At 57.9% G+C, this 10,791-nt stretch overlaps 1 protein-coding gene and 1 non-coding gene across 2 annotated transcripts; both read left to right on the top strand.

Annotated features, from left to right (window-relative positions):
* Positions 1 to 9,687, top strand: NOP53 (NOP53 ribosome biogenesis factor). Its single transcript, XM_004710406.1, has 12 exons — positions 1 to 224; positions 3,701 to 3,765; positions 5,424 to 5,529; positions 5,869 to 6,068; positions 6,300 to 6,370; positions 6,978 to 7,073; positions 7,167 to 7,271; positions 7,403 to 7,585; positions 7,854 to 8,029; positions 8,259 to 8,325; positions 9,469 to 9,545; positions 9,627 to 9,687. The coding sequence occupies exons 1-12, from the start codon at positions 1 to 3 to the stop codon at positions 9,685 to 9,687; spliced, it is 1,431 nt and encodes a 476-aa protein (XP_004710463.1).
* On the top strand, positions 8,378 to 8,484 carry LOC115870420. The gene has a single exon (XR_004046697.1). It is a non-coding gene; the product is annotated as a small nucleolar RNA SNORD23 (small nucleolar RNA).
* Positions 9,688 to 10,791: the final 1,104 nt, after the last annotated feature.

Below are 10,791 nucleotides of genomic sequence, written 5' to 3'. Positions count from 1 at the left end.
ATGGCCGCGGGAAGTGGTGCTGCTGGTAGGCGCGCGCGCTCCAAGAGCGCGGCCGATTCCGGCTTCTTGGGGCTCAGGCCCACCTCGGTGGACCCGGGTCTGAGGCGGCGGCGACGAGGCCCGCGAAATAGGAAGCGGGGCTGGCGGCGGCTGGCGCAGGAGCCGCTGGGGCTGGAGGTGGATCAGTTCCTGGAGGACGTGCGGCTGCAGGAGCGCACCACCGGGTAGGTAGGGCGGGACTTCCTGGACCCCGGCCGCGGGCTTCGGGGCTTTTTATTTGGGGGGGGGGCGACACTAAAAGCCGGAACGCTAGTGGCACGGTTAGGCGTTGAGCTCCTAGCTACTGGGTTAGCGGTTCGAGACGGCTAGCTGCTCCACAGGAGGAAGAAGACGCTCCCAGTCCTGTGAAGGCTTGCAGTCCCGGAAACCACCCCCGCCCCGGGGGGGCAGTTCTACCTGCAGGGTCCCCCGACGGGGGCTGTGACTCGGCAGGACTCTGCTGGAGAGTCATTTGGGCGGCTCAGGGCCAGCAGCTGCTCAGCGGGCGAAAGAGGAGACTCCCACCCCCGGGCTGAATGAAGAGTCTCGGAAACGCGCAGGGCTCGTTACCGGCCGCCCTGTGGGTCTCCGTGGGTCAGAATCGACCCGGTGGCCGTGCGTTCGGTGGTTCAACCCACCCACCCGCCGCTCGAGAGGCAGAGGAGGGGGCTAAGGGTGCGGGTTCGCGGAACCCTGCACGGGCTCGGGGTGAGGGAGAAGGACTGGTTGGGCGGCAGTGGGCCTGGGGCGGGGGTCGCCCCTGAGGGGGGGGGCAGTAGGCTCGCGCTGCGGAGGCCTGGGGGCTCGGGGTGAAGTGGGGGCACTTCTGCCCGGTTTGGAAGGGTTGCCAGATGGAGCGAATAGAGGTACCACGTGCCCGGTGAGATCGGAGTTGCCCGTAAACGAGAGATACTTTTGGAAACAAGTAGCGCCTGACGTGTTTCTTGCCCATTTCCCTGTGTGGGTGAAGCATGTTCCCAACGGAAGCGAGTGAATGTTGTCTTAGGACGCAGTGCCTGCCCCCCCCCCCCCCACGTGACAGTAGAAGAGCCCCACCGGGCTTTCTAGAAAGAGACCCTGGTGGCACAGCAGGTCAAGCGCCGCGCTGCTCACCCCACAGTGGTTGGTTCAAACCCACCTGTGGCTCTGAGGGGGTGGGGTGGGGAAGAGGTCAGTGAACTCCCAGAAAGTCGCAGGGTCTCAGAGACCCTCAGGAGCCGATCTACGAATCAGAATTCACTTAGTGGCCGCGGGGGTGTAGGTCAGCAGTGAGACCCACCGGGTGGCGTCCAGCAAAGGTGACCGTACGACTGTAATATATACTGCTTATATATAATTACTGTAATGTAATCCCAGCAGTAAAAAACACGCCACGGAATGTAAAAATATGCTACGTTCATTATAGCTGGCTTGTCACCCTGAACACAGAAATCACGGGGTTTTTATCGTTCAGAGTAGAGGGCTGGCTGAAGGGGAGGAGGGATTTTCAAGGGGTTGCATCCTTCTCAGGCTGGCTGGGTATTGGGGGGAGGAGAGGTAGCTAGGGGGAACAACACAGCTGCAGGTGATCATTCAAAGTGTCACCTCACCGGATAGTTTCTTGCTAGTTAGGCAAGGGGAGTCCAAAGGCATTTCGAGAGTCAAGTGCAGGGGGCGGGGATGGGGGGCAACTTGCTAGTGGGACACTTTAAAACACAAAGGAGTTTCTCGCACCAAGCTGGGTTACAGCACTTACCAGGCAGTTCTCTGTCCTGTGAGTCCACAGCAGTGGGCGTTTGCTTTTAGAATCTTGGTGGATAGGTTAAAGCAGCGGTTCTCAACCTGGGGGTCGAAAGACCCTTTCACAGGGGTCGTCGGGTTCATCACAGTAGCAAAATGACAGTGATGAAGTAGCAACGAAAATAACTTTATGGTTGGGGGGTGGGGTCACCACCACATGAGGAACTGTATGGAAGGACATTAGGAAGGTTTAGAACCACTGGGTTAAAGGTTGGCAGGCCACAACCTGAAACTCCGGACTCGACTGCCATCCATTGGATGCCCTATAGCAGAACTGTCCCCATGTGTTTCTGAGGCCAACCTAGCAGGGGTAGAAAGCCCCATCATTCTTCCTCAGAGCTGCTGGTAGTTTCAAACTCCCAGCCCTGCAGATCAGAGCCCAACTGGTAACCACTGTGCCACCCGGGCTCCCGCAGTGACTGCTGAAGAGCGATCTTTATCGGAGGCTGGGGTTCGCTGTGTTGGACCTGACAGCCCTCCCTTCCTGTGACTTAGTGTAAAAGTCCTGCTAAACTGAGGGGGACGCACGCCCCTGGGTGGTGCAGCGTTCCCACGCCTGGCTCCTAACCCAAGGTGGGAAATCCGAGGGCACCCCAAGGCACCCTGGGAGCCAAGCGCCCGGTGGCCTGAAAGCACAGCCGTTGGAAACCCCACGGAGCCCGGTTCTTCCGTGACCCCTAGGGGACCCCAGCCCAGCCGGCCAAACCGAGCTGGGACCTTTGTGGCTGCTCGTTTAGTTTGATGTTGCCGAGATCACTCACAGAAAAACTTAAACCAATTCCGTTCTCGAACAATCCGCCGGCACTGATACCGCGGTGCGGCCATTCCGACCTCCTGCGCTCCTCCCCTAAAGGCACAGCCCGCTCAGGCCCCATCTAGATCTTTCCAGTGGCTCTCCTCCTTTGAGCCCACAGTCATTCTTCAGCCCAGCTGGGTCGCTGCTTGGGCAGCCCACCGCAGGGTCAGTGGTGGGAACCCCGAGAGCGGTGCCGCTGCGCTCGCCCAAACACTGGCTGGCGAGGTTGCTGTGGGTTGGAATGGGGTTCGCCACGGTGGGTTAGGAGTCTCTGTAGTTCTTAAAAGGGCTCCAGGCTCAAGGCGGGCAATTTATTTTTTTTTTTTTTGCTTGTCTGTTTTTTGTTTTGTTTTGTTTTTTTAAACATTTTATTAGGGGCTCATTCAACTGTTATCCCAATCCATACACACATCAATTGTGTAGGCAATTTACATTTTTAATGACTTCCCTGGAAACAAGGCAGGGGCTACTTTTGATGTAAGGTGTAAAGCTCATTTATTTCCGTTGTGGGGGTGGGTTGCCATCCAGTCTCCATGGACCCAGTGAGGTTGGAGACAGGTGCAGGAGATGAAGCTTAGTCCAGAATAAGAGGTTAAGAAAGATTTTATTGAGGCAGGGAAAGAACTTCTGGGAGGGAAGAGGAGAGCAGAGCAAAGGGACGGGCATGAGCCTCTCTGGGAGTGAGGTCAGGGAGTTATACAGGGTCAGAGCTAAGGAAGTCTATGTTAACATAGACTTTATTGCTTGCAGCTGCAGGACCTTAATTCAGGATGCGATCCCATGGGAGGTTATCTAGTTGTTTGAGGACCTGCTCTTTGAAGTGCTGGGGGAATGGGCTATGCAGATCTACCCGGGGAAGGTAAATAGCTTCCTGGGGTGCTGGGGCAGGAATTGCATAGTTCAGGAGGTCCTGAGGAGCCAGAGAGGGGTTGGGGGCTGCCCGGTCTGGACCGGCCCAAACACCCAGAAAGCCTCGTTTTGGCGGAGTCTGAAATTGAGGGGCGAGGTCTCAGTGCAGGTGGGCCCTGTGGTGGGAGGAGCTGTGTTGGGAGAGGCTTGAGGCTGACTCTGCATTTTGTCTCCCAGGGGCTTGGTGGCAGAGGCGCCCGATGAGAAACTCTTCTTTGTGGACACCGGCCCCAAGGAGAAAGGTGAGGAGCGCGGCCGAGTGTGGGGGAACCCCTTGACGCCTGCTAACGTGTAGTACGTTTGACCTGTGGCACACGCCCCTGGTAACAACTTGCTATGCATGTGCCACGCAGGCAGGATTGTGTACTCTCATAGTGGCTCTTTTCTTCACCAGTGTTATTTTTGAAAAATACAAACAAAAGAAGTAATGAAATGGTATAGACAGAAGCCGGTCCTGAGTAGAACTTACAGGTATCAGCTTCCTGCTGTTCCTTTGAATAAGAGCAAGTCAGGGCCCGTTTTAAGGAAAGAAACAGACTGCTAGCCAATGAGACCTTTCATTTACTAAGAACAGAAGGATCTACTTTACAACTCGTGGGCAAGAAACTGGTTACCACATGCCTGCTTTAGTTTGCCCCAAAACTAAAGCCGGGACCTGTTGTAACAAGGAGACAAGAGGCAGGTTTAGGGATCATTTGAGGACGTGTGAGAACAAAGTTGGTAACAAGGAGGAATCCCAGGTGGGACACACCTTCGCCGGCTGAAGTCCAAGGGTAACCGGCATGCTGTGTTTTCTGTGGCAGCCCTTAGTGTGCTGTGTGGTAAAGTCCTGGCACATTGAGGAGCGACCCCATGGTGATGCAGTGCCCATATGCTCAGCTGCTAACCCGAGGCTGGAGGTTTGAGCCCACCTAGACACAACTCGGAAGAAAGGTCAGGTGGTCTATTAAAGTTTTTTTCCTGAAAACTCAGCCATTGAGGGGCCCTGGTGGCATAGTGGGTCACGCCCGGCTCCGAGGGAGAGTGTCAACTCCCATAAAGAACCACAGTCTCGGCCCTACAGGAGCAGGTCTTCCCAGTCCTAGGGGCTGAATGGGCTCAATGGCAGTCGGTGGCTTTTGTTGTTGCAGGGTGGGGTGACGGAGAGCTTGCGTCACTGTTGTTCCTTGGTGGCACTCAATTATCATTTCTCCCCAACAGTTTTATTGGCACATAGTTTACATGTCATGTAACTCAATAGTTTAACCGTTCAGTCATATAAAGGAGAATTGCACAATCATTACCACATCCATTTTAGAGCATGCCTATTATTTTTAATTGCATTTTTTAAGGAACATTTACACGTTCTGTACACACTCTTCAGTGACATTAGTTATATTTCAAACATTCTCTGAAAAGTCCACTCTGGTGGTTCCGTTTCCAGCCCTCTAGCTTCCCTGTCCCCTTCTCTTTGCTTTAGGGAAGTGGTGGCCCCTTGGCCCCATGGGGATGATGTGTTAGTAGGGTACCATATTCTTTAGTTCATGAGCCAGTTCATCATTTTGCAAAAAGGTGGGGATGTGTCCGTTCAGGCGGAAAGAGTATCTTTGGGCCATGGTCTCTAGGAGCCCTTAAGGCTCCACAGGGTCCAGTAAGCCTGGACAGTTTAGGGATGTGAGTCCTATTCCCTGGTCTCTCACCCTCATCAGCTCTGCCTGTTGTCCTTCCCTGTGAGCGTGGTGGGCAGTGGGCACCGTCTAGTTCTAGTCTCCGGGTCACTCCTGTGAACTAGTAAAACCCCAGTATCCTAAGTGAGCAAAATGGCCGAGCAGGCATGAGATCAGCAAGAGCCCAGCACTGCCCCCTGGCACTTAGTCTGGGTGGCAGTCTTGGGCCCTGGATCTTCCTTCTCCCACCACAGGCCTGAAGAAGAGGGCGAAAGGTGGGAAGAAGTCGTTGCGTCTCAAGAAGCCCCTCCGGATCGACCGCACCCTTGAGAATACATCCTCGATCCCCGTCCCCAAAGAGTGAGTATCGGGGCTGCCCCACCCGCCCCGTTTGCCTGCCAGGCTGTGGGGCCCCTTGTGCCTTACACCCCCCCACCGCTTCTTGATCCTATGGGGGGTAGGGATGGTACTGGTTGGAGGGGGCCTGAGGAGCGTGGAGGCAGGGCAGCATCAGGAGGATCCCTGGGTGGGAGAGATGGGTTTGGGGTGGTCCCCCGGGGGGCAGTGGTTCAGAAGTCTGTGCTGGCAAGTCCACCCAGGGCCCACGTGATCTGAAGCTGAGGGTCCAATGGAGGAGGAGGAGTGGTGGCGTCTGGGTGTGGCTGGTGGTACCTAACCCCCTGCCTCTCCCCCACCCAGTGTCCTCGCCCACCAGGTCCCCAACGCCAAAAAACTCAGGCGGAAGCAGCAGCTATGGGAGAGGCTGGCCAAGCAAGGCGAGCTGCCCCGAGAAGTGCGGAGGACCCAGGCCCGGCTCTGCCAGCCCCCAACTGACAAGGCCAAGCCTGGGCTCCCGGACACCGCCGAGCGGCCCTTCTATGACCTCTGGGCCCCTGACAGTGAGTACCAGCTCTCCCTTTAGGGCTGGGGCCCAGGGGAGGGAGGGGAGCTGCAGGTGGCTGTGCAGGCCGAGCACTGACGACCTGACAGCGCAGCCCTGTGCCCGACGGGGACCTCTTCACCCTGCCCTCAGCCGTCCGCCCCTCACTCCGCGATGCTTAATGGAGGGACCCCTGGGACAGTCCTTTCCTTCTCTGGACAGCCTCCACCATCCCTCCCTGTCCCCACAGACCCTCTGGACCGGCCGCTGGTTGGCCAGGATACCTTCTTCCTAGAGCAGACCAAGAAGAAAGGCATCAAGGTGCGAGACCACCCTGCCCGGGGGGTGCTGGGAGGTGTGTTGGTTCAGTGACTAGTCAAGGCCATGGTGGGGGCACGCAGGGACATGGACACGCTTCAGGCCAGGGAGACCTTGTGTGGGAGAAAAGCCACCACTGCCCCCGAGTGCTGCCGCAGTCCCACTGGGTTGGCAGTGGCTGTCTTCTCAGGCCTTTCTTCCAAGGTGCCTCTAAGTGAGCGCACGCTGCCAGCCTTTTGCCACCACCTAGGGACTCCTACACCTCCGGTGGCGGGTCACAGTCGGGCTGTGTTGCCAGCTCCATGGGGCTTGAACCTCTAGCCCTTCCTACTGCAGCCGAGCACCAGCCAGGGACTCTACCCTCTGAAAAGAACACAGTGCTACCTGGGTTAGAGGCCTGGGGGGAGGGGAAGCCCACCAGGTCGTATCCTGGGTACTGGACATCCCTCCATCAGAGGACACTACTGAGCTCCAGGCAGCTCTGGGGAAGGGCCATGGGGTCAGTCTGTGGCCCCAACCTTGGCCCCTCCCAGCGTGGTGTCCTAGCTCAACCGGCGAGAGGACTCGGAGCCAGTGGCCCTCACCCTGCTCGGGCCTTGTCTTCTTCCAGCGACCTGCGCGACTCCTCACCAAGCCCTCCCAACTGCCTGCCCTGGAGGTGACGCCGGCTGGAGCCTCCTACAACCCGACCTTTGAGGACCACCAGGTATGTTGAGGCAGGGAACAGGGCAGGCAGAAGGGCAGGGCCCTGGACCAAGCCTCTCACTGGCCTTGTCCTCTCACCCCCACCCCATGGCAGGCTCTGCTCCAGGCAGCCCATGAAGTGGAGCTGCAGCGGCAGAAGGGAGAAGAGAAGCTGGAGAGGCAGTTGGCTCTGCCCACTGCTGACCAGGCTGCCACCCAGGTGAGCCCTGACTGTCCCCGTGGCCCTGGCTCTCCCCATCTCCTGGAGTCCCTTGCTTGCTGACTCCCCATCCATAGGGGTTTCCCCACCTCCAGGAGCCCTCATCCCGTTGACTCTCTCCATCCCCCCAGGAGTCCACATTCCGAGAGATGTGTGAGGGACTGCTGGAGGAGTCAGATGCGGATGGGGAGCCAGGGGAGAGCCAGGGGCCCGAGACCACAGGAGACCAGGCCTGGCCCAGGCCCACCCGCCTGGCCCCGAACCAGAAGAAGACAGAGCAGCAACGACGTCGGGAGAAGGCTGCTCGGAGCCTGGTGAGTGTCCCTTTCCAGGGCCTGTAGGCTGTACTCTGGGATTCGTGGAACTTCGTCAACGGGGTGATTTCCCAGCATCCTTCGGGTGGCCACTAGGTGCAGCCTTGGGCTCAAGGGATCCTGAAGAGACCCACTAGAGGAGGCCCCTGCTGGGGAGGTGGGGCTTCCAGACCCCAACCTGAATACCTGCTGTGCAGAAAGAAGCTAGTGTGGCAGAAAAGGCCTCCTGACCATGGAGGGGCTTGCTGACAGCAGACCCTCCCCACAGCGGGCAAAGCGGGCTGCGCTGCGGGCCGCTCAGCTCAGGCACCAGGAGCTCTTCCGGCTGCGGGGGATCAAGGTCCAGGTGGCCCAGCGGCTGACAGAGTTGGCCCGGCGGCGGGACAGGCGGCAGGCCCAGAGACTGGCTGATGCAGACAAGCCCCGCAGGCTGGGGCGACTCAAGTGAGGCCTGGGGTTGGGGGAGGGTATGGCGTGGGGTGCGGTGGAGTTCTCTAAGGGAGGTCAGGAAGCCACTCAAAGGGGCTCCACTGTCTGATTCGGGCCCCAGGGCCATCTGCCTTTTCCAGGCTCTGTGCCCCCCACTTAGAGCACCTGACCCTGCTGGGTAGAGGCCACACTGGCACAGTGGACTCTGCCCAGCGCCAGCCCTGAACCCCACTGTGCTTCCCAGGTACCAGGACCCGGACATTGATGTGCAACTGACCTCAGAGCTGGCAGACTCCCTCCGGACCCTGAAGGTGCCTGCTGGGTGGGGGCAGGGGTGGGGGTGCTGGAGCTGTGGAGACCCTGTACCCGCTGATGATCCCATCCTTGCTCCCCAGGCCCTCCCGGGCAGTGGGCGACACTGTGGCTCCCCTGGGCTGGCCAGTTGGGCTGATGCCTGGGGGCTGAGGGCAGTGGCTCCAGAGGGGGTGCTCAGACCTGGACTCTTGGGATCCCACCCCTTTCCCCGCTCCAAGTCCCCTCCCCCCCTCCAGGTGTCACCTTTTACATACTCACAATCATCCCGATAGAATTGTCAGTGGGAAGTGTCCAGGTGCCCCAGCGCCTGCCCCCGTAGTGCCTCATCTTTAGCTTGAGAGCGGCTCTTGCATCACAAACATGGCTTTTTAGTAGCGCACACTTTCCCAGAGCACCCCCAGTCCCTGTGCCCCTCTGCCAGGTTGCAGAAAGGTGGCTGAGGGATCGTTTTGGTTCGGGGTTCAAAGCGAATCTCAGGGTCATCTGTGTCAGGAGGCTGTCTCTGCTGGCCCAATTAATCCAGTCCTTTTTAAGAATGTGCGTTTGGTTCTATATTTCCTCCCTCTCTGTCTAAGACCATTGTTGAGAATGGTTGGTGGTGGGAGTCGGGCACCATCTCACTCTTCTGGTCTCACTGGATGACACACGCCTAAGGCAGGTCTGCCAGCCCCCTCCAGTGCTGAGTCCTGAGTTTCCTTCTCAGCCTTTTGCTCCTGACAAGAAGTAACCTGACAGAGTTTCTCCCAAGCATTTAAGAACTGTATGGTGCCACACTCGCCACCCTTGAGTCATGCCAACTCTATAGCACGCTCCTGCAGGAAGTTTCCGAGACTCTGCAGGAGTGGAAATCCCCTGTGTGTCCTCGGGAATCTTCTAGAAGCACAGACTCGCCCCTTTCAGCCCAGAGCCTCCACTGGCTCCCGGGAGGACCCTGTGTCTTACTCCCTGGTCTCTTCATGGGACTGCGCCCCCTGCCCTCTGTGCACCAGCATCATGGGTCGGCCCTGCCTGCCTACCACCACCACCCCTCTCCCGTCCCCCACCCAGGACTGAGCCCCTGAGTGTTGGGCCAACAGGCCTAGGGACGTGGCCAAGCAGGCTCTGATCACTGACACCCCCACCCCACCCCCGTCCCGCAGCCCGAGGGTAACATCCTCCGGGACCGATTCAAGAGCTTCCAGAAAAGGAACATGATTGAGCCGAGGGAGAGAGCCAAGTAAGGACAGGCCCCAGGGGCTGGAGGGTTGGGGTGGGGGGTTGTACTTGCTGCCTACTGACCACCTACCTATCTCCTCAGATTCAAGCGCAAGTACAAAGTCAAGTTGGTGGAGAAGCGTGCATTCCGAGAGATCCAGTGAGTGCCTTTCCCTCGCTGGGCCGAAAGCACAGCTCGAATTCACTGAAACCAGAGAGAAAGGGGCTGCTCTGCCATCCCCTGAACACAGCAACTGTGGACAAACCCAGGGAGGGAGGAGGTGGGGGGGGGTAGAGGAGAGTGGGCAGGAATGAGGGGTGCTCTCTCTTCTGGCCTGGCCTCAGTCCCCTCCTCTCTGTCCCCAGGTTATGAAGGCTCCTGGATACCTGCGTCCCCAGCCGTCAATAAAGCCTGCCTGAGGTCGTCCTGGGCTCTGTGGCTGGTGTCTTCCCTCCGTGTCACCCTGCGTCCTTCCAGGGCTTGAGGACGGTTGCAGGCCACACACCCTAAAAGCAAAACAAACCCCACTGCCCCAAGGTGATGCCTACTCGGCAACCCTATAAAGCAGGGCTCCTCGGGGCCAGTTCACTGTCCCTCTGACCGTTGGAGGGCTGGACTAGTTTAAAATTAAAACTAGGAACAATTTCCTAACGCACACTGGACGAGTTGGCTGCTAAGCAGGACAGGCAGCAGTGGCAAAAAACGCACGGCAGGCCGGATAAATGTCCACGGCGGGCCCAGTGTGGCCCCTGGGCTGCAGTTTGAGGACCTCCTGCTGTAAGTCAATGCAGAACTGACTGTCTCCATGGGTCTGAGACTTGACAGAGAGCCCGTTTTCCTCCAGAAGAGCCGACTGATGACTTTGAGCTGTTGACCTTAAAGGTCACAGCCCAACACAGGGCTCCTACTTCTCAGCTAGGTTCCAGAATTTGTTCTTAGTGACCCAGGGTAACAGAATACTTGCCTCTTAGAATCTTCTCGACTTCAATCTGAAGAGCAGATCACCAGGTCTTCCCCCGTGGAGCTCTGACATTTGGCTTTCAATTTCCCAACCTTTCAGCAAGTGGCAGAGTGCTCTGCTGCCCCGACCTCCACTCCACCCCTGCTCCTTGAGGACATTGAATTGTATCCCACCTGCTGCCATGGAGTTGATCAGGACCTTCAGCAACCCTGTAGGACAGAACGGCTCTTTAGAATTTCTGAGGTGATGGTTATAGCAGCCACTAGGGGGCCTTAGGAGTCCCTAATTATTAGATTGAATTTTAAC

This window comes from Echinops telfairi, unplaced genomic scaffold (genome assembly GCF_000313985.2).
Source record: "Echinops telfairi isolate 266 unplaced genomic scaffold, ASM31398v2 ScPeMD7_655;HRSCAF=1070, whole genome shotgun sequence".
Taxonomy (NCBI): domain Eukaryota; kingdom Metazoa; phylum Chordata; class Mammalia; order Afrosoricida; family Tenrecidae; genus Echinops; species Echinops telfairi.
This window is presented reverse-complemented; position numbering and strand designations above follow the sequence as displayed.